The sequence below is a fragment of the Oryza sativa genome, chromosome 7 (genome assembly GCF_034140825.1).
Source record: "Oryza sativa Japonica Group chromosome 7, ASM3414082v1".
NCBI lineage: Eukaryota > Viridiplantae > Streptophyta > Magnoliopsida > Poales > Poaceae > Oryza > Oryza sativa.
In genome coordinates, this window is record NC_089041.1 from 21809339 (window position 1) to 21832811 (window position 23473).

The 23473-nt window shown below is 43.3% G+C and overlaps 5 protein-coding genes across 5 annotated transcripts; 4 read left to right on the top strand and 1 right to left on the bottom strand.

Annotated features, from left to right (window-relative positions):
- The first annotated feature begins 1578 nt into the window (after positions 1–1578).
- On the top strand, positions 1579–2735 carry LOC4343517 (protein VASCULATURE COMPLEXITY AND CONNECTIVITY). The gene is made up of 3 exons (XM_015791094.3): positions 1579–1774; positions 1876–2075; positions 2232–2735. The coding sequence occupies exons 1-3, from the start codon at positions 1676–1678 to the stop codon at positions 2431–2433; spliced, it is 501 nt and encodes a 166-aa protein (XP_015646580.1). The 5' UTR covers positions 1579–1675; the 3' UTR covers positions 2434–2735.
- A 5787-nt stretch (positions 2736–8522) lies between these two features.
- LOC4343518 (probable histone H2A.1) lies at positions 8523–9622 on the top strand. The gene is made up of 2 exons (NM_001403111.1): positions 8523–8861; positions 9138–9622. Exons 1-2 carry the CDS (start codon positions 8673–8675, stop codon positions 9354–9356), a joined length of 408 nt encoding a protein of 135 aa, NP_001390040.1. The 5' UTR covers positions 8523–8672; the 3' UTR covers positions 9357–9622.
- Positions 8525–12265, top strand: LOC124708996 (uncharacterized). The gene is made up of 2 exons (NM_001403115.1): positions 8525–8861; positions 11777–12265. The coding sequence occupies exons 1-2, from the start codon at positions 8673–8675 to the stop codon at positions 11993–11995; spliced, it is 408 nt and encodes a 135-aa protein (NP_001390044.1). The 5' UTR covers positions 8525–8672; the 3' UTR covers positions 11996–12265.
- Positions 11197–12293, top strand: LOC4343519 (probable histone H2A.2). Its single transcript, NM_001403112.1, has 2 exons — positions 11197–11541; positions 11777–12293. The coding sequence occupies exons 1-2, from the start codon at positions 11353–11355 to the stop codon at positions 11993–11995; spliced, it is 408 nt and encodes a 135-aa protein (NP_001390041.1). The 5' UTR covers positions 11197–11352; the 3' UTR covers positions 11996–12293.
- Positions 12294–13097: 804 nt separating this feature from the next.
- LOC4343520 (formin-like protein 11) lies at positions 13098–19428 on the bottom strand. Its single transcript, NM_001403116.1, has 6 exons — positions 18254–19428; positions 16534–17176; positions 15743–16457; positions 15461–15657; positions 14710–14945; positions 13098–14427 (listed from the first exon to the last, which is right to left on the bottom strand). Exons 1-6 carry the CDS (start codon positions 18407–18409, stop codon positions 13585–13587), a joined length of 2790 nt encoding a protein of 929 aa, NP_001390045.1. The 5' UTR covers positions 18410–19428; the 3' UTR covers positions 13098–13584.
- Positions 19429–23473: the final 4045 nt, after the last annotated feature.

Below are 23473 nucleotides of genomic sequence, written 5' to 3' on the forward strand. Positions count from 1 at the left end.
GTTAGGCCCTACTGTAAGGAATAAGTCTATTTTGCCTATTTTATCTCCGTATTCATTTTCGTTTCTTTGAAAAAAATAAATTCGTTATTTTTATAAAAGTTTCAAAAAAAATGATCAGCGCTTTATGCCTTAAAAATAGATTCGGAATCCAAAAACTTTCCAAACAACATTCAACCTATTTGTAAGGTTTAGGCCTAAACTAGTTGCGCCTATAATAAAGCAAAGTGGTAGTATGGTTGATTTAGTGGTAAAAAAATGTCACATTTAAAAGTAATACTATATTGCTATTTTTTTATACAGTTTAAATTTACGAGTTGCTATATTTTGGTTCTGATAGTACTAACTTGATGACTCTATTGGTATCCAAAATATTATTTATTTGTGACCCGGTGTAGTAAGAGAGGGAAGTGAAATGGGTTAATGTAATCATACACGTCAACTTACTATGTTCTCTCACACCAAACTTCCCTCAGACTCCCAACTTTCCATCACATCACACTAAAACTTTCCTACTCACATAAATTCTTAAGTTTTTTTTAAACTACCAACTTTCTCTAAATTTCTTCTTAATTTCGCGTCGTCATGTGATTCCTTTTCTACATTTTCTTTCCTAAGCACCCGCGGAAAAAAAAAGAGAAAGGTTATCCTAGGTATCAAAGGGGCCTAACCCAAATTAGATTTCGCGACTTTATATCGGCAATGTTACCCTCAATGCAATTAGCGCGTAAATCATGTAAAGCTCAAGCCTTCCAAAGCGAAAAAAGGAAGATAAAAAGATTTGCAAGCTTGCCAAAGCGCTGGATGTTGCCAAGCCATGGCATCTGTCGCTTGCCACTTAAACAAACCATTTTTTTTCTCCTTGATAAGCTCAATCAAGCACAGAGCCACAGGCCTGCCTGCATCGGTAGCTTTTCCTGTCGTCCTCGTGAGGTGTGCAGTAAAGAAAAAGAAGAAAAAACAAGGACGTACAGAGGGTGTTTAAATCAGGATCGTAGAGTTTTGATATAGGGTGTTGTATGAGACGTTTGATACTAATAAAAAAATTAAATACAAACTCTGTCAGTAAAACGCGATATGAATTTATTAAATCTAATTAATTCATTATTAGTAAATATTTATTACAGCACCACATTATTAAATCATGAAGCAATTAGGCTTAAAAGATCCGTCTCACAAATTAATAGCGATCTACTCCTTCCGTCCCAAAAAAAAGACAAACCCTGGTTTCCGTGTCCAATGTTTGACCGTCCGTCTTATTTGAAAAAATTATAAAAAATTAAAAAAATAAGTCACACATAAAGTATTTATCATGTTTTATCATCTAACAACAATGAAAATACTAATTATAAAAAAATTTCATATAAGACGGACAGTCAAACGTTGGCACGCAAACCTGCGGTTTGCCTTTTTTTGGGACGGAGGGAGTATGTAATTAGTTATTTTTAATATATATTTAATACTTCATACAATATACTAGTATTCAAACGTTCGATTAGACATAGTGTAAAATTTTGGGGTGGGATAACACCCCCAAAAGCAAAATAGCCGAATAAATGAAGGTGAAAAGCAGTGAACTGTGCCGACATCGCCCATCTTTGCACCTCCGTGACAGGCCACCTCCTCCCCAAGTCCCAAGAGATCGAAGCAAGCGAAGTTGCTCGACGAATCAACGGCCATGGCGAGAGTGGAGGCCGTGGTGGTCTGCCTCCTGATCATTGCCATGGACGTCGTCGCCGGCGTCCTCGGCATCCACGCGGAGAAAGCCCAGCACCAGGTACGTACGTCAAGATGTTCTTCAGTTCGTGCATCATCACATCAAGAAGCAGGATCCAAAGTACTAGGGTTTATGGCACATCGAGAGGTTTAAATTTGCAGGGGAGGCGGCTGAGGATACTGTTCATCGAGTGCAGGCAGCCGGTCCGGCGCGCCTACGAGCTCGGCGTCGCGGCGGCCGCCGTTCTGGCGGCGTCGCACGCCATCGCCAACGTCGTCGGCGGGTGCTCCTGCGCGTGCTCCCGCGACCGCCGCGCCACGCCCAACCGGCAGATGGCGTCCTTCGCCCTCGTCATCTCGTGGTACAGTACACCACCTTCTTTCTCTTCTTCTTCTTCTTTCTCCTGCATGCACCTAGTACAAGATTCTCGCATGCTCGTGCAGGAGCAAATTGTTTACGGATTTTGAGGTGAGATTTGAGTGGTTTTTGTGTGTGTGTTTGATTCGAATTCGATCAGGATCGTGCTGGTGGTGGGGTTGGCGCTGCTGATCCTGGGGGCGCTGCCGAACGCCGAGAGGAAGGCGGCCAAGTGCAGCCTCCCGCGCCACCACTTCCTCTCCATCGGCGGCATCCTCTGCTTCGTCCACGGCCTCTTCTGCCTCGTCTACTACGCCTCCGCCAACGCCGCCAAGCGGGAGGAGGGCGGCCGCCACCCTTGATCGATTCGTTGCTTCTCATCCATTTCTCCTGCAGAAATGGGATGAAGACGAATGTAGGTGGTGTGATTTTTGCTTGATGTGCGTGAGGTGATGGGAACGATTAGATGCTAATTATTAGTGATTAGAGCATGTAAAATTATATCAATGTGCATGTAATGTACTGGTAAGCTAGCGTCAGTGTGCTTGCAGTGGAAGGAAAATCTTGTAGGAAATGCAGAGGTTGGTTTCAGTACTATCAGGGTTACTTAAAGGTTTGCGTCGACAAAATCAAAAGGCAATAATGTGAGCGGTAAGATTGTTCACCTTTCTCATTCAGGATGATGGATCGCTTCCGGTCGACACAGTTTGATGCGTCGTGCAAAAAAGCCGTCGGTTTGTCTTTGGGGAGGATGAATTATATCATTGTCTTTAGTGTGGGTGTTCTTTCTTTTTCTTCAGTGACACTCTGGCAAACAGTCGCTACTCTGATCTGAGTATACATGCATAATAGCAATTCCAATAGTAAAGGTGGATACTATCTCTAATTTGATCTGAGTATACATGTATTATATTATAGATTACCTCTAACACATAATTCCCAACAACTCTAACACTCTCAAATCACATTTTTATTGGAGTTTATGTAGGGGTTACCAGTGGTGTATCTAATTTTTTATATAGGTAACATATATATTTGTTTTAAATACCCTAAATATGAAGGATCAAATTTGCATCATAATATATTAAAAACAAGTTTTTTTTCTTTTTCAAAAGTTATTTTTTTCACATATGTGTATATATATGCATTGGACTAGGATTTTTTTTTTGTTCCAGAACTATCGGGACCACCCCAAGATCCGCCTATGGGGGTTGCCACTTGTATGAGAGGTGGTAATTTCTCTATCTTCACCTTATCATTTAGTACCCTACAAATACAAATAAGGATGTGGTATCCATAAAATTTTGCAGACGTGGATTAACCGATAGATTAAACGTTGAATTATCCAAAGTTATCAGCTCATGTAACCACTCTATTTGTTCTATGCAACATGAGTCGGCACATCGAACAACTCAATTCATCATTTAATCTAGACTCTTTGATCTAAGACTGTCATCATCTCAACTCATACCAGTGTGGTAGTCGTCGCCACAGACCAATAACATTTCCTATGTGTTGTTATTTTACATTTGTAACTTATTAACAACAATACTTTATGGAAATCATATTTGGACATGATAAGTATCATGTGATGTATGTTATCTTATGCTGATTGGATGCTTGTTTTGGACTTGTTAATGTCATGTTGCACTTTTAAGTCTTGCTAAGTTATTATGTTATGGAAATCGTGTATTCATATTGTTACGCATTTAAGCACATAGTTATTATGACGGTCCGTTGACTCATTCCTATATCCGAGAGTGGAAATCAGGTTCTCAAACCATATGTTCTATTGTTTGCTAGTTATATTATGACTTGATGTTGTATTGAGTACATAAACATAATATCTAACAATTTTAACCTCTTTCCTAGTAAAGTTCACACCATCTTCGCACCATTTTTCCACTACTACAAAATAGATTTTTCCTGGCGGCCAGTTTACGTTTTCTACAACGGTTGGCACTACCATCAGCAACTAAAGGCCTGTGAAAATCAGCCATCTTCACAAGCGGAACTACACCGCTTGTGAAAAATGATTTTCATTTTCACAAGTGGCTAGGTTAAGTTGACCACCATAAAAAAATGATTTTTGAGCAAAAGAAATCTCCAAATCCGCCGCCCATGGCTGAGCTCCACCGCCCGTGCCCCCCGAGCCATCGCCCCGATCCACCGCCCGCCTCCCGTGACCAAGTTTCCCGCCTCCATCGCATGTGGCAACCCTACCACCCCGAGCCCTTGGATCCACTGCCTAGCCCCAGATCCATCGACTGTCGGATCTAGGAGAGGAGAGGGGGTTTGAGTAGCCGCTGGAACCTTTTGTTAACAGTGAAATTTGGTAAGCCCCGAAGTCATCATCGGCTTAGAGTTAATATCGGTTTTAGAGTACTCGAATCGGCCGATGGGAATTATCAAGTCGCCAATAGTCGGATTTTTGCTATATTCGGTTAAGGAAATTAATCAATTAAAGGAAGTTTATACACAAGAGACCGAGTTCAAGGAGGATGCGACATGACAGTTTATCTATTAATTAAAAAGAGTTTGTTAGTTTTCTTTATCTTTAGGAAAGAGTGTTTAGTGTCCGATAAGGACTTTATGTTTTCCTTTTATCTTTAGTAAAGTTTCTTTCTTGTCCAATAAGGACTCGTATCTACCCATGGGTATAAATATGTACACCTGGGGGTATTGTAATTTATCTCCACAATCAATACAAATTCGGCACATTACCACCCTATTTTACCTTTATAATTTTTTGACGATTTTATACTTGTCAAGGATGTTTGCATCGGCGGGGCTAGGGCTTCGATACTCTGATCTTGTCAATGTAAGCACCTATCTATCTTATATCTTAGTTAATCTTGTTTGGTAATTCAATTTACTTGTATCAGCTAAGATTCATTTTAGGGTTTATGCTAGTATCGGCTAAATTGCTTTACCAGATTAGATTAGCTAAGGTATCCACCACCCTGAAAATCAGTCAAGGGCTTGATTGTCTAGATATTATGTTTTTTTTCATACTTTGCGCTGCATCAGCCTTGGTCATGCTTAGAACCATAACATCTAGCCTGCTTTTTGATTGCCAATAAGGGTTTCATCGAGGTTTCAGCCGATGAGTTATCTGGATGTTACATTGGCTTATAAGGATTACATACAAGTTGGTTTTAGCCGATCGCAACAAAGGTTTCATTGTTTATCTAAGCGTTTATATTTTATGACATCGGATCTCCAGCCGATCTATGTTTGAACCTTCGGATTAATGCTTATTCATATCATTGTTACCCGAGTCGATGTAGTTATGACCTTTTTATAGGGCTTTATTTCTCAACTAGGAGGTTCCGAGTCGATATTGGGATCTCCGGAAAAGTATGGCGAGCTGGAGGACAACCCGGAGACTCCTAGAAGGCCCGCTTGGCATGCCTTACTTTTGAGCGGGGAGGTTCTTGGCTCGCATATATGAGCCTAATGACTAATTTTTGGGGTTCGAGTATTTAAACCCCTCCACCCCTCAATCCTTCGCTGTTGTTCTTGTTGTTCTTGGGCAGGCAAGAGAAGACCTATCCAAAGCCATGTAGCCCTCCCAAATACCTTATCTTAGTGTTAGCTCTTTGTGAGAGTGATATGAGAAGAAAAGAGAAGGGTTGGATTGAGAGGTTGTAAGGTTGAGAGCTAGCGAGCCTCACTGTATTGTTTGAGCCATTGAGTTCATAGCATGTAAATACTCGATCGTGTTTGTTACTCTTAGAGATATAGGTTCCTAGATGGATAGGAGTCATCGGCGAGCACCCAAGCTTGTGGTATGCCACGAGGAATTTGTGAAGACCCGACTTTGTCTCTGCAAGGGAAGAAGCAAGATAGCGAAAAGGAGAAAAATGGTTGAAAGAGACTCTAACTTCTTTGGTAACTTCCGCAACGGAAACGTATGATTCGTAGTGGAGAACCAAAACTTTGGCAAACAAGTCATTTAATAATGATGAACATATCTAGTGTTAAACTAATACACTAGGATAACAAACTCAACTATAACCCCATCATAAACATGTACTCCATATATTTAGTGTGATCATGACATGTAGAAGTGTAGATACTCTCATCGCACAAGCGAGCATGTTACATCAGGCGCCTGAAAAAACTATTATATGGGTGTGAGGATAAATCACATCAGGTAAACTGTTTTAATAAGGTATTCAAACTATAAATTCATTATATAATGAATTTAAAACAGAACAATGATATCATGTACAAACAAGTTGAATATCTAAGTAAAAAACCTCGTAACTTCATCCATGAAAACAAATCCACGTCCTCATAAGTTCTAGAGAAACCAGCACTTCTCAAAGATGACTTTGACTTTATTATTGCTATTATAGTTATTATATTATGAATTCAAAAATTTATAAATACTCACATCCAATTTATTTTGTGCTTTTATACGCGATCGCTAATCGGCGCGCGTTTCCGGGCCATAAGGCCCAGCGCCGGTGCGCGCCCCCTCCCACGGTTTTTTTTCGTTTTTCTTTACCCATTTTTTTTCATTTTTTCCACTTTTTTCTGATTATTTTTTGTAATCTTTAGCATGTTTTGAGTTTGAAAGTTTTTAAATTTTGAGTTGAAAATTTTCAAATTTGAACTTGAAAGTTTTCAAATCTGGACTTGAAAGTTTTCAAATATCGAGTTGAATGTTTTCAAAATTTTCAAATATGGACTTGAAAGTTTTTTAATCTCGAGTTGAAAGTTTTCAAATCTCGAGTTGAAAGTTTTCAAATCTCAAATTGAAACTTTTCAAATTTTTCAAATCTGGACTTGAAAGTTTCGAATCTCGAGTTAAAAGTTTTCGAATCTAAGTTGAAAGTTTTCAAATTTAAGTTGAAAGTTTTCAAAATTTGACTTTAAAATTTAAATCGAAAGTTTTTTAATCTAATTTAAAATTTAAATCGAAAGTTTTCAAATTTAACTTAAAATTTTTTCAATTTGTTAGTAAAAAAATCTCCACAATCTTTCCTAATTACTATCATTACTAAATACTAATAAAGGTAGTTAAGTATATTAACTAATAGTTTTAATAGAGGTAGTTAATATGGGAGGAGTGCTCGATAGCAGCGAGCAGCCGAGCACGCGCTAGCTAGGAGCCCCCGGTTTTATAGGCTAGCTTTGCAGACGGGATAAGTCCATTTTACACCCCCGAATTCTTATATTCGTCTAAAATAAACCCTCGAACTACAAAACCGGATATAATACACCCCCTAACTATCAATACCGGACATTTTATCCCCTCAAGCTGTTTTACCGTGGTTTTGCTACACGAGGACGTATCGTAGGATGACACCTGTCAAATAATTCCACGTCATCTTCTTCTTCCTCCTCTCTTCCTCTCCTCCTTCTCTCTTACCCCACACAGTGCAGCCGGCGGTGAGCTCTTTCTTTCCTTTCTCTCGTCCCCGAGTGACCGGTGGTGAGCTTGAGCTCCTCCTCTATTGCCGCACCCCCGAGCGCCGGTGAGCTTGATCTCCCCCTCTGCATCGCCCTTCCAAGAACTGGTGACCTCCAGATCCCCCCTCCCCCCTCCCCCAGGTCCCCCTCTGTAGCCGCACTCCCGAGCACCGGTGAATTCGTCGCCGGCGAGCACGAGTTCAAGATCCAACAGCTTGTCTCGTGCTCGTCACAGCTTCTCCCGCGCTGCCCTATCTGATGCCGCGCCGCCGCTCGTCGTAGTTTCTCCCGCGCTGCTGCATGCACCTCGCCATGGATGGGCTCGTGGGGAGTGGAGGAGGGAGGATGCCAGGGACAGAGGGAGGGAGCACGCCGGCTGCCTCCGACCTTCCGCTGCTCGTTTTCCTCGTCGCCACTCCCTCCTGGCCTCCTCCTTGCTCGGTTGCCCATCTCCACAGTGAGATGCATGCTGGCGTTGCTTTGACTTGGTGAGACAATGCTGGCGTGGCGTCCAATTAAATCAAAACCAGTCTTTAAAACCGCTCCAGGGGATGAAATAGCTGGTATTGATAGTTAGAGGGTGTATTATACCCGGTTTTATAGTTTTGGGGTGTAATTTAGACAAACATAAAAGTTCGGGGGTGTAAATTGGACTTATCCCCAAATTACCTCGAGGCCCAAGTAACCAACCCCGCGAAGAAGAAAAAAGAGGCCCAAGCCCGTGTTCAACCCACGAGGAACAAAGAACTCAAACCACGAGAGAGAGACTGACCGCCGGGACCCACAAGAGAGAACCACGTCACCGATCCGGGGGTCAATTTCCACTTGGCGCGCTCCCAAAAAAATCCAAACGAAACCGCCTCCTCCTACTCCCGCCGCTTCCGGATCGAAAACCCCCCTCGCATCCGCCGTCCGTCCAAACGCATCCGACGGTCCACGTCCGCGATCCGCGTGATCGCCTCCCATTGGCTGCCGCCCCGAACCCCCCCGACCCCTATATATCCCAGCATCTCAGCTCTTCCCTTCCCTAGTCTTCTCGCGCCACGCGAATCCACGCCGCCGCCGCCTCTTGACCTAGCGCCGCCGCCGCTGCCGCTGCCCCTTCTCGCCGCCGGCTTCTTCTTCTTCTTCCTTGTGTAGCGCGTGCGCCTCTCCTCTCCTCTCGTCGGCGAGTGATATGGCGGGACGTGGGAAGGCGATCGGCGCGGGGGCCGCGAAGAAGGCGACGTCGAGGAGCTCCAAGGCCGGGCTGCAGTTCCCCGTTGGCAGGATCGCGAGGTTCCTCAAGGCCGGGAAGTACGCCGAGCGCGTCGGCGCCGGGGCCCCCGTCTACCTCGCCGCCGTCCTCGAGTACCTCGCCGCTGAGGTATGCGTCGGTGTGATTTGGGGATTTTTTTCTGTTCGTCCGATCTAGGCGATGTTATTTCGGGTGTTGTTAGATTTGTTTCAGTTTGGTTCGTCGATTAGGTTTGCCTCGCTTGAAAAAAATCCATACGGATTTGAGGTTATCGGGGAACAAATGTTTGGGTATTCTAGATTTGCATTTGCTGGGTTCAATTGCTCGCATCTTGTAGATTGAAAGAAAGAACTGTGCATTGTTCTCTTTTGCTAACTCGTTGGGTCTTCTCCTGTTCGACATCAGGTGCTCGAGCTCGCCGGGAACGCGGCGAGGGACAACAAGAAGACCCGCATCGTGCCGCGCCACATCCAGCTCGCGGTGCGCAACGACGAGGAGTTGACCAAGCTGCTCGGCGGCGCCACCATCGCCAGCGGCGGCGTGATGCCCAACATCCACCAGCACCTCCTCCCCAAGAAGGCCGGGTCATCCAAGGCATCCACCGTCGACGACGACGACAACTAGGCCGCCCGGGCGCCTTCTGCATTAGTAGGATCTTTTGCTAGCTGTTCGTCTGGATTTGCATTGTGTTGTTGCGCTGAGCAGTAGGAAGGGGAAAAAGAGAGAGAGAAGTTCTTGGTTGGTGGTTTGGTGGCCTGATCAGGATGTGAATACGGCGAAATTTTTGTGGGTATTTATCTAAAGATGTAAGCCTGTGATGAACTGATGATCATGTTGGGTTGGTTTGTTTAATGGTTGAAGAAATGAGGAACAAACTGAAACTTTGAGCCACTATTTGTCTCTGCCTCATCATTTTGGTCGTTGATGCATTCTCGTTGCGTTGCGCTGAACAAACTGTTTTCGCAATGCAAGATTACTGCTTTGTTTGTGTAATATTAGAAACAATTTATCGTGTTTGCCTGCTCGGTCTCGAATTCCCGATACGCAATTGTTTTGTACTAATTTGGTCAGTCCTCCAGGCGATGAACTAACGAAATTTATGCGGTTCTCACTGAACTGACCGAAGATGGATTTTCATTGTTCATTGTCAACAATGTATCCATTCGCTGCAATCCTTGTACTACCTCCGTCCCAAAATAAGTGTAGTCATGGGGAACTGTGTCCGACGTTTGACCATTTATCTTATTTGAAAAATTTATAAAAAAATTAAAAAAAATTAGTCACACGTAAAGTACTATTCATGTTTTATCATCTAATAACAACAAAAATACTAATCATAAAATAATTTCAAATAAAACGAACGGTCAAAAGTTGAACATGAACCGTGTAAAACTATATTTATTTTGGGACGGAGGGAGTAATTTTCACCGGGTGCTCTCTCCTCACTCCTGGATCAGAGTCGCCGGTTGACACTACTAGTGCAATCGCTCGTTTGATCCTGACTGTTTACCACTAGCTGCAGGTTTAGTGCGAATTCGTGGTTCTTGGAGACGAGCCACCTCTGCTGGCGTCATGGTCGAGTAAACCGAACCGACGGCTCAGATTACCACGCTCTTGACACTTGCCCCCTCCCCGCTCCACGTGTCACCTAGTACTCGCGCATCTAGGGTTCTGGACTGATTGATGGCTACGAACTGACGGTATCTTTACCAATCCATTCGGTCGTGATACGGCCGAAGAGTATGAACAGCAGAGCAAGTCTGCTAGCACTGCACTACTCCCCCGTCATATAAAAAATCGAATTAATATCGGATGTGACATATCTTAATATTTTAAATTTAAATATACATATGTTCAGATTTATAATATTAGTATGTTACATTCGGTTCTAGATTCGTTTTTATACTTCCTCCGTTCCATATTCATTTTTAGCTTCTCAAAATAAATTTATCTTTAAATAATTATTGTATTGGAGTTTGTCAAAGTAAAAAATAATTATATTAGAAATAGATAAAGTGATTTATAGTTGCGTTAAGATTTATGCGATGGGTGAAAAATAAAATTATTTTACTACTAAATCAAATTCTAAAAGAAGGCAGTCTTTGCAAAAAATCGACAGTTTTCGACGAAATATTTGAAAAATTCCAAACTAGTCGTAACTTGACTTCCGGGCGAATACTCCTACATTTCCATGGATCCCGCAGCCCACAGGCCGAGAATCCGGGCCCACGATCGATACGGCCCTGCGGGTGGGGCCCACCGCTGGCGCCCGAAACGCTGTGCGCGGCAAAAAAAAAAAAAAAAAAACCAAAAACCCAACCGCTGCACGGCTCTCTCCCGATCCGACGGCCAGGATGGATCCCCAGCCCCCACGCCCTCCAACGCCACGTCACCGATCCGCGTACTCGCGTCTCATTGGCCGCGCCCTCCTATATAATCCCCTCTGCTCCCCACCCCCACCTCCAACCTACCAAGCCGTATACTGATTGCTCGCTCGCTCGCTCGCTGCGTCGCCGCACTTTCTCCACAGATTTTTCTGCTGCTGTTGCTTCGTCGCCTCGCCCGCGGATTCCGTACTACTACCGGAGGGTTTGGTTGGTTGATTTGGTTTGGTTTAGCCATGGCCGGGAGAGGGAAGGCGATCGGCTCGGGCGCCGCCAAGAAGGCCATGTCGCGGAGCTCCAAGGCCGGGCTCCAGTTCCCCGTGGGCAGGATCGCCCGGTTCTTGAAGGCCGGCAAGTACGCCGAGAGGGTCGGCGCCGGCGCCCCGGTCTACCTCGCCGCCGTCCTCGAGTACCTCGCCGCTGAGGTATGTTCGATTCTGTTCCTCCTATTTCTTGATTTTGGTTTTTGCGCGGTGAAATTTGGGCGGGGGGTTCGCGGTTACAGAATTGGGGGTAGAATTTTAGGGTTTCCAATGGGGGAAATTTGGGGGTTAGTCGGAAGATTCGAATTCGGGTGTGTTTGCGTGGATTGGTTCGCTTTGTTCGCTCGAATTAGCGAGGATTTGGGGCTAATCGGTGGAATCTGTGTCTACTGTGTAGGTTCTTGAGCTCGCCGGGAACGCGGCGAGGGACAACAAGAAGACCCGCATAGTGCCCCGCCACATCCAGCTCGCCGTCCGCAACGACGAGGAGCTATCCCGCCTGCTCGGCACGGTCACAATCGCCAGCGGAGGCGTCATGCCCAACATCCACAACCTGCTCCTCCCCAAGAAGGCCGGCGGCAGCGCCAAGGCGGCGGCCGGCGACGATGACAACTAGATTCTGACGCTTCCCGGCGATGGCGGCGGCGGTGGATGTGGATGCAGTGGATGGATGGATGATATGTTGTGTAGTAGTAGTAGTGTTCTAGGATGCCTAGGTGTTGCGTTGATCTCTAGTAGGATCTGAATTAGATGCTTAATTGTGCTTGTACCGATGCTAAAACTAAGAAGGTGCACTTGTGTATGATGGACAGGGGGATTAGTTGCTCTGTAATTCGTTACCTGTGTTCTATATAAAAGTATCATCCTTTCGATGATTTTCTTGAAATGTTAACTGCTGCTCCAGTTTTTGATTTGATTTGATTTGAACGGGTTCTTCTCTCTAAATCGTCGCTATGATCTATTTAAGTATCATTGCTTTGATGATTTTCTCAAAATCTTTCGGTTGCTCAAATTTTCAATTTGATTTTGAGCGGGTTGTCTTTGAATCGTGGCAAATGTTCTTGGCCATAATTCATGTGTGGTTTCGTTTTTTAGCCTGATGCTGGCTTCGGTCGTGAAATTCGTATATCTGATTTTGGGAGTTCCAATGTAACATGCATTATTCGAGCATGTGGAGCCTGGCATAGAAAGTTGTGACTTGGCTGGTGTTCCTGAATAATTTGTTATGTTTAGTTAAAGCTTTGCATCGTGTTCAAAGTGTATAGCTGTTCTTGGATCTGGTGCAGGTTTAGGAGATTCTACAAAATTAAAGCTTTGCGCGGGCAGTGGCGAAATTTTTGTGATTTGAAACAGTGCCAGGGCGGGAAGATGAAAATTGGCGTGTGAAGAAACGGCTTAGCTGGGCTATTGCCTGACCATTAGCTGGGCTATTGCCTGACCAACTAGCTGCAGGAGAAACGGCTTAACGGCAGGAGAGATGAATGGAAGAAAAATAAAATCTTGTCAGAGTAATTGGGTTATTGTCTGACCAACAAAATGATGCATACTTGGTATAGATTCAAAAAAGAAATTATGTACTTCCTCCGTTTCATAAGTAATTTTGTTGAGTTTTGTCTAAAGTCAAACTTGACCTTTTTTAATATAAAAATGTAGCAATATCTACGACATCAAATTAGTTTCATTCAGTTCACCATTGAATACATTTAGTATATTTCCTTTTCTTTTGAAAATTGTTCTCCATGCAACAAGCATTTCAGGAGAGTTCACGCAGGATAGGAACACATGATGTTTCAGTTTAAAGGTTACATTTGCCCGTTTTGCCAGTTCATGTGGTGCTTTTTCTATCTCTGTCTAATGTCTATACATCTTCCTTTCTGTGGTTGTACAAATGTGTAAAAGAAAAAAAAGTGTCAGACTATCAGTCAGCCGGTTATCCCTGCCCTAACATAGAACTAGGAGGTCAGTTTCCTTCCATTTCCTGCTAAATTTTACTTTCCATAGCATCCCTTCCAATTATGTGTAGCCTCAGTTTTGTGCAACTCTTTTGCTTGATAGAATCAGAAATTCAAAAGTGAAGAATGCAGGGTCGGAACAGATAACAACCCAACGATAGAAGATCGATTCAGTTTTAACCTGTTTTGGCGTTATCATTTCCTGATGAATTTTTCTCACTGAGTGTGCACGGTAAAACATAGGTATGTTGATCTAACTTTCATCATCAGAACTTGAGCTAGAGCTATCTGCCCTCAGGTGTTGAATCGCCGGAAAAAGATTAACCCGTGGATCACGGAATGACTGCAATGATTGGGAGGGCTGTTTGGCTTTTGCTTTTACTGGAGCAACTTTTGATGCTTCCTTCACCTCCTTGCACACCTTGTCCAGCATTGCAAGGAAATCTCTTACTATCACAAATAACCGGAGGCCCTCATCCTTTCCTGCACTTCCATGGAAATAGTCGACGGTGTCTTTAACCAATAACCGCATTTTCTTCTCTTCCTCCAGCAAGAAAGTAATATCAGTCTGAGACTGCTGTACGAAGTGCGTAAGCTTGCGGTGAAACCCACTGTCTTCGTCCAAACTTTTCATGTCCATGTTCAAGAATTCATTGGTTTTCATGAGCTTGTGGCCAAGACTTGCTACCGACATAGTCAATTGATCCGCGTCTAGGATAGCTGCCTTTCTAACATCTTGAAGTTCATCTCCTAAGCTGGAGATAACTTTCAGCCCCAGTTGTTTGTAACCGTCTTCAGTTTGCTCACTTTTGTCACCTAGATCATCAGTCTTCACACTGGAAACGCCACTGTTCTGCTCCTTTGCAGCCCGTTCAGCACGGACACCTTCGGAACGAATGATTTCCTGAACAACAAAATGCAATAGTGTTGTCTTTCCGTCAGTTCCTTTGACATCAGACAACTTGAGGAGCGTGTCGAGTCTAAAAGCCTGAGCTCCACCACGGAAAGTGCCAACATTCATCCGATTTCCGGTTTTGAGGACAGCTTCTAGTAACTTCATAAAAAGACGGCTGTTTCTAAGCTCCTGGCAAGCCACCTGATTGGGATTGAAATGCCAACAGAGATAAGAATAGTAATCAATATGGAACAAAATTCATTAAAAGCATAACTGATCAGAGGCTCATATTTTAAGAATCCGATCGCTAGGCATAAACTGTGCAGTAAAAGTGCATTTATTGTAACAGAACTAACTACTTGGATATAACCCTTCATGGAAATGTTAGATCAATAGAATACTAGACATCGCCAACTGAACAAAACTGGCACAACAATGTGAGATAATCTAGAAGTTGAGAGTTCACAATGAATCTTTCATTACCTCCAAAGTGGCAAAGGATTGCTTCACATTTGAAGCTTCTTCTGGTAAATTGGCCATGAAAAGCAATGCATCTAAGCGCTGGAAAATATAAGGAATATCTATGATTACTCTTAAGAATTGCTCTGCAGGACCAAGTTGAAAGAGTTCCCCACTGTATAATCGAAGCCTGAGCTCCTCATCATTACTTGGGGACCATCTTATTAAGGTCTGTATCAAATCAGATGGAAGTTCACTTCCTACAAATTGGCAAGAAAAATGGTTAAGGTGAAATCCAACATCAAATTCTTGAAACAAAATGGTTGGAGGCACTATTTGTGTATACCAGAAACCAATCTAACTTCTAATGGCTAGTAACATGCATCTATTTGCAGTATAATCCTGTAAATCATTTCTCAATAGTAGCGGTTGAAGTAGATGAAATGAATCATTTCACTTATCATATCTTTTGCACAATTCGCTTTGGTGAAAAAAAGTTAATCTTGTCACCCTTAGCTCAGAAGAGAGCAACCCTCATCTCGTCACTTTGAAAACTAAATTGAAATAGGCACATATCTACAATGTATGCCATATACATTATTGCAAGCAAAGTAAACTAGAAGTCTGATAATAATTCAGAGCATCAGCATTCCATCATAGCTGAGTTCTCCAACTTTTACAAAGATACTGTATGTATGATAAATATGAAGCTAGAAAGCACTGTGAGTGTGTGCTAAGAATAAAAAAGACGAGTTCCATACAGGATGAACTTTACCTTCCTTAACTGCACTACATACTTCCTGAGGTGAAACACCAAGCGCCCTCAATGATATAGCTAGGTTCTGCGCCTTTTTGGGGTCAAGTATCCTTATGAGTTGAGTGGCATCTTTCGATGATAAATCTTTCTTGGTGTCACTGCTCTTGTCAGTTGAATTATAACCAAAAAGGTTTTCCATCAACTGCTCATTAAACCTGTGAAACAGTTCAGATACTTTAAACTAGTGTGTTCTTGCAATAGTAAGTTCAGGCACAGCTTCAATTTAATCTGAAGACTTACTGGAATGATCCTGATTTAAGGTGGTCCCACACCATCGATCGTGCAGGATTGGCAGTTACTTTATCCCAAAAGAATGGTTTGAGCTTTGTTTTAGCTTCATTAGAATTTTCAACAGCACCCACCTTAGCGCCTGGCTTAAGAGGTGGCGGTGGGCGTGTTTTCGAAGAACCAGGCATGGCTGGCGGTGGCGGGCGAGGTGGGCCAGGGCCAGTAGATTTTGGTGGTGGCGGTGGAGGTGCAGCTTTTGGAGCAGGAGGTGGTGAAGGTTCTGGGGGAGGAACAGGAGAAGCCTTTAATGGTGGCATGGGAGCTTGGGGTGCTGGTGGAGAAAGAAGCTTCGGAATTGGAGGTGGCATCACAGGAGGCTGCATCGGTGTTGATTCTGACAGAGAACCCACTGGGTGCACCATATTCACATTCACGTTGTTTGCGCCTTCCGGGTGCACCATATTCACGTTGTTTGCGCCTTCCGGGTGCACCACATTCATGTTGTTTGCGCCTTCCGGGTGCACCATATTCACGTTGTTTGCGCCTTCCGGAGGTGGCATCAATGTTGATTCTGACACAGAACTCACTGGGTGCACCACATTCACATTGTTTGTGCCTTCCTTCGAAATTAGTTTCACATCTCCATTTTGACCAGCCTCTGATTTCAACGACACTACCCCAAGCTTATTGACATCAATTGGATTTCCTTGGGACGATTTAGAAGCAGCTGCAAAAGAGAGAGTAAATACCACCACTAGATGAAATTATTACATTATCTTGCAGCAGAGTGGGCGATTTTATACCGGACAAGTTGCTCGGATTTAGAGTCAGAAGTGGTTTATCATCCCTCAAGTCAGATGAGGAAGTCCCATGGCACATGAAGCAGCACAAACAGAGATGAGCCATAAGAGCTATGCCAGCAATGGACAAACCAATGAAAGCATTTGGCATGCCACTGCTGTCCTTTTTCTTTTCCGCTACTGATTTAGTAGGAGGGTTTTCCTTTTCTGTAGGAGCTGATTTATATGAACGATCTGGTGGAGATGATACACTGTCGGTTGGTTTGTTTACAGGTTTTGGTGTAGAAGTTTTCCCTGGGACAGGTTTTCCTGCTTGTTCAGGTATTGACTTTGTAGTTGAAGATTCCTGAGCAAGGTCTGTTCTAAGTGAGGCAATAAGTGCTTTGATATAATCAGCGGACAAGATTTTTAAACCATCCTGTCCAGCGATACTCATGAAATTCTGCTTGCTTAAACAGTTCAGTATAGCGTCCCTCCTTTCTAGTGATAATACACTGGTCCCTCCATCAATGTCAGGAGAGGTGTCCTTAATGTCTTGCCCAGACATTCTACGGAGAATTGCCAATACATGGTTGTAGTTGAAGTGGCGTCTAACATCTTCAAGAGTTCTCTTGTCCAATCCACACTTGACCCATGCATGTTCTACCTGTATGAAATGTAATTAACAGTCACTCTAATCAGTACGAATGTTTTTTCTTTTAAAAAAAAGGATATACCCAACATTTGTAGTCATATCCAACAAAAGGCAACATTCACCAGTTAGGAATTAAACAGCCATTGATGCCACAAAATGTTAGGTTCTACTAGTTGGATCGAAAATAATTATATTCACTACTAGTCACATTCCTCTCTCCGAGTCTTCATTTGTCATGTCATAACAAGGAGGAATCTAGCACCTGCTGTTAAAGGAGAGAGGAGGCCAGGAGGGGGAGGGGAGAGAAGGAGGCAAGCCAAATTTAACAGTTTGATTCTGTTAAGCCAGTGTTTAAATCACAACACCATCACAATCAATGCAATGGTGCACACCTATCAGACTGGTTTGGATGTAGAGGCTGCCATTTTCTAAAAAAACAAACAGACTACCTCAGCCATAAAACACAAGAAGAAAATGATTCAAAACTCTGTTCACAGAAAGGTTAACCTTATGTGATCTGTCATCCAAAGCCAAAAAAAAAAAAAAAAAAAACTATAAGACACAACACAAATAAAATCATGGTTGCCTTTGGGAATCACCTACAGACTTCAGCAACCTTATTCGTCTGTCTTTCATGCAATTTGGGAAACACGAGACTACAAGAGTACAAGAATACTCTGCATGTCCCACAACAAATAAGTAAATGTGGACCTATTCATGAATCAATCCTGATTCCCTGAGTCCTGCATTACCCAAAAACATCAGTGCCGTTAGGAGGTGAATGCCATGTGTTTCTGTGCTCTTGAGAGCAAATTCCCGTTTAATGCCTAGCGACACACACCGTAATAAGTATAGGAGGGAATGCCATGGGCTTCTGTGCTCCTGAGAGCATACTCCCGAGTCCCGATTAATGTCTTGCAACCCACATCCACTTGGAAAGGACTTGGTCCTAATTCTTGGTTCGAAACTGAATGCAAACACGACTATGCCTACATCTCCTTACAAAAGCTGCTACTGCCATCTCTTGTATGGTATTTTCACACAAATTGAAGCTTACGTATGCATCAAAATATATGGAAATGTGCTTACCAATTGGTCTACTTGATTGATGAGGAGTGGTGTCAAAGCAGGTGGCGACATGTTGCTTGCCGCGACGAGAACCCCCTCGCAGCCTGTTGGAATGAGGAGCTGCACAGAGATGAGGCACAGGGCGAGGAGCCATTCTCTCCTACAATGCCTCATCATTTGCGTGCTTCCTTCTACACCACACCGATCATCTCAACACAGATACTCTGAAAATTGTGGCAAACATCCCCTTTGGAGCTTTCCGGGCATGGGGCGAAAAATTCCTCAGCCCCGTAGAGAAAAATGATCGAAGAAACCTGGCAATCCAGCCAAAACAATCTGAAGATTCATGCAACAATTCCACTTGATTTTGAGCGGAATGCGCCTAAAGGCTCCTCCAAATTCGCCTGAGCGATTTAGACGCTGGACACTTGAAATGCTCCAAGAAATGCATCGATGAAGACGAGAAGTGCTTGAAATGCTCCAAGAAACACACCGATGTAGACGAGCAAGTATAGCGAGAATTGGGGATAAATTCCGGGGGCATCCACGACAAGAGAACGAAATGCACAGCCGTGCTGCCCCCCTCCACAAAAGCGAAGAAATCGGATGGCGCAGTCAAAACCAATCAGCTCGAAGCCGATTCCCCAATCCGCCAACCCCACCCCAAGAACAAGGGAGGAAAAGAGAAGGACAGGCAAGTCCAAGCCCGGGAAATTCCTCCCCATGTCCATCCCGCGGAATCCGCGGCGGCAGCGCCACGAATACGGGCGCGTGATCTGGCGCCACCGCCATTGCCAAAGCGTCTCGTCGGAAACTCGGGAATGGGAGGAGGAGAATTCCAGGATGGAATTGCTATTATTTACCAACCATGGAGAAACAGAAAACCCAAGCAACTCTCCGCGTCGGATGATCGGAGACCTCGACCACCCGGCGAGTCCCTTGCCGCCGGTGAGCTCGACCACCCCCACCCTGAATCCGCGCGCCTCGACGGCCATCGCCATCTCCGAAGTGTTTCCATATCTAGCACGCCGCCACCTCCCCGGCTCCCCCCTTTCCCGCTGCCACCGGCCGGATCAAGGCCGGCCGCCACCGTCGTCCACCTCTCCCTCTCGTACCAGCTGCGCCACCCCCCCACCCCCCCACCCCGGGTTCCATGGCTCGGCGGCGGCGGCGGCGGCCTCGGTGAGAGTGAACTCGGAGTCGGCGGTCGGCGGAGTCGAGGTCGAGGATGACGAGTCTCGTCGGGAACTCGGGGATGGGCTGACATTTGGCCCATACGGCCGAATTCAGGCCCATATATGGGCCGAACGTTTGGGCCGAATCGAGGCGCACTTTTGGGCTGAATTGATGCTCATGGTTAGGCGGGCCGAACAGACGCGGGAGCGTTGGTCTGTGGGTGTCTGACACTGACCAGACATTTGCCAGCACACGTGTGCAGTGACATTGGGACAGGGCTGTATGATTTCCAGCGACTTATTCTAAATCCCTGTCATATCGGATATTTAGACACTAATTTGGAGTATTAAATATACACTAATTACAAAATCCATTCTATAAGCTTGGACTAATTCGCGAGACGAATCTTTTGAGTCTAATTACGCCATGATTTTGACAATGTGATGCTACCGTAAACTTTTGATAATTATGGATTAATTAGGCTTAAAAAATTTATCTCGCGGATTAGCTCTTATTTATGAAATTAGTTTTTTTATTAGTCCATGTTTAATACTCTAAATTAGCGTCCAAACATCCGATGTGACATGGGCTAAAAAATTTTAGCCCCATCTAAACACCCCCTAATCTGCTTTTGCTCAGTCTGATCTGATCTGCTAAGAGCAAGTTCAATAGTATAGCCAACTACTAGCTCCAATTCATCTATGGCCAATCTAATAACTCATTCATACAATAGTTACGTACTACACTATTAATACCTAGTCCTACCTGTCATAGACACACTGCGTCTTGGGGTCCGTGCTATAGCTGGCTACAAATCTATAGCCCGCTGCTCTTTTCTCTCCTGATTTATCTTCTTAAAATATGTTTGCAGCTGGCTTATAGCCTGCTATTGTACCTGCTCTAATAGCTTGTTCTCAGCAGACGGAGAGGACCTGTGAAATTTGTTGACGAGGCCAAAGCAAGAACTACTCCTTTCTTTACATGAAAAATCAACCCAAAATGTGACGATATTTCTTCGTATAATAAATTTGAACATACTCCCTCCGTCTCAAAAATATCCATTCCTAGCATCCTAAGGTGGAATTAGGGCATGTTCAGATCCATTTGAAATGGCAAATGGCAAATAACAAAAGTTTTGGTAGCAAAAGATTTAACATTGCAAAAGTACTAATTGGTGTTTATATGCATCTTAAAATTTTGCTATTTTAGCACTAAAGAGAGAGGGTGTGGTCCCGGAGCACTTTTTGGCAAAATTTGCTACCATGGACTAGCAAATGCCAAATGCCAAATTGCCAACTTTTGCTACTAGTGTTTAGATCTAAAATGGCAAAAAGTGCTTCAAAATGACAAAACTTTTACCATTTTGGAAGATCCAAACAGACCCTTAGTATAGGTGGAGAATTATTAAAATAGAAGTTGGTAGGTAGGTAAAGGGTATTGAAGGGATAAAACATCTCGTTTTACGTGCTGAGGAGTAGGATGGTAGAAACTGGTTTTTTGTAAGATAAAATTCAAACTCTAGAAGTTGATTTTTTTTTCTAGAACGGAAGAAGTACTACTTAGTGCCCCTTTGAATCGCAGGAATGGAAAAAATGGAGGAATAGGAAAAACGTAGGATTCTGACAGGAATACAGGTGTAAAACAGAGGATTGGAAAATACAGGAAAAACACAGGAATGACCGTTTGATTGGACCACAGGAAAACCGCAGGAATCGGATGAGAGAGATAGACTCAAAGGAATTTTTTCAAGAGGTTGGACCTCTTGCTAACTTTCCTCCAAAATCTCTATAGGGTTAGCCATTCCATAGGAATTTTAAAGGATAGTATAGGATTCAATCCTTTGTTTTTCATAGGAATTTAAAGGCTTTCATAGGAATTTTTTTCATAGGATTGAAATCCTTCAAATTTCCTACACTTTTCCTACAAATCAAAGGGGCCCTTAGGTCGTGTTCTTTGCACAGGGTTCCTAACCCATCTCCCTTGTGTTTCTTGCGCACACTTTTTAAACTGCTAAACAGTGTGTTTTTTGTCAAAATTTTCTATATCAAAGTCGTTTTAAAAGATCATATTGATCCATGAAAAAAATTTAGCTAATACTTAATTAATCACACGCTAATAGACTGCTCCGTTTTCCGTGCGGAGGGAATGAGTTTCCAGCCTACGTGAACGAACGCAGCCTACCGTGAAGCTACTTCTGGTGTACTCCCCCGTCAAAAAAAAATCAACTTATAAGGGGTCATAACGAATCTGGTCTACTCTTTATCCAAATTCATTATCTCCTTTTTTTTTTACGTAGGGAGTACCATGTCAGTTGTACGGATGGTGCATTACTTGTCCACGGTCCGCACATGTACGGATGGTGCTCGCTACCATGAGTATCTTTAGAGACTTCATAAATCTTTATTACTGCTACCACTATAAAAAAAATACTACTAATCTGCAGTTACAAGTTGCTTAATTGTATATATTCGTTCCAAGGAAAAAGCTACTTACATGTTGGATTAGTCTTTCCATTGAAATGACTTCCAAGCAAATATACTTGTACAAACTAAATTACTCCCTCCATTTTCTAATACATGGCGCCGTTAACTTTTGTTACAACCTTTGACCGTTCGTCTTATTCAAAAATTTTGCACAAATCTTAAAAATATTAGTCATGCTTAAAGTTCATTTAGTGATAAATCAAACCACGATAAAAGAAAATATATTTACATAAATATTTTGAATAAAACGAATGGTCAAATATATGACTATGTAAGAAAAAGTTAACGGCGTTATTTATTAAACAAACGGAGGTAGTATATACTTAGTGTATGCGTTAGCCGACCATATTACCGACCTAGTACCGACCACTTCAAAATTAACAGGATGCCGACCACATTACCACACGTATAGTACTAGTATCATCACAATACCACGACGGTGTTTGACCGCGGTCAAAAGGCTCATCGGTGAAATTAGCAGGCGCTCACACCTGTTCACAACTTCACATATACTGCATCTTCCTCACGCGCTGCCAGCCGCTCCACGGTCGGACACGCGAGCGCGCACGTCACCAACAAACGCCGCGCCACGCGGACCCACCTAGGAACTCGGGCCGCCACGTATGCGCAGCGGTTGGAACAGCGCACGGTTCGACGCGAACAACGTTGGTCCACATCGACCCAGCCAACCACAGCCAGGAGCCAGCCAGGTGCTTGCGTGCTTCCAATTTGGATAAGGTCCATTCCCAAGGCATCATATATGAGCAACAATGATTCTGTTCGGATTTATGGGTTATTTTTTATTCTTTCTTAAATAGTCCTGAAAAAGCTCACATGTTTTAAACAGTTAAGCTATTTCACGGCTATTTAAAAAAAACTATCCCCATCAAGAGTATTAATGAGAGCTATTTCGGGTGGGGCTCACTGAAAAGTGTTTTTTCTCTCCCCCTCTCTCCATGGGAAAATGTATTAAAGGCCAAATAGCTCTCAAAATACTCTTGGATCTAAACAACTTAGGGATATTTTATTAAAGGACTATTTCCTTGTGCTAAAAAATACTAAGTTCTCTAAACAGGGCGAATGTGTTTAATTGATGATCAAAATATCTTCCATAATGAACTATTTCAATTTTGTTGTCTTTATGGACAATACATGCAATAGACAAGCTATAAGAGAGGTGCAAACAGGTTCCAGACAAAAGCCAGTGCAACTTTGGACCAGCAATGATGATGCATTTGAGCGCCGCAACACTCTTGAGAGTGTTGTCGAGGTGCCTCCTTTCCCCTCTTTAATAGAATCCTCTAGGTGAAAAACATATCTTTTTGGGCTGGGCGTTGGAGGTGTTTTTAGTGTTGGAATCTTATTGGATGCACCGTTTTTTGAGGTTCTTGGCCGTGGTTGTGTTTCCTCAGGGTGTGGTGGTTGTGTGGGCACTCTCAGGAATATAATTTTGTAAACATTTTACGTCTTTCAAAATCTTAGTACAAATATGCACAATTCTTTTGTGTATTAAAAAAAGACAAGTTATATTGGAAACAATATAGTCGTAATTTCATTCAGATGAAATTTATTTTATCTCTCA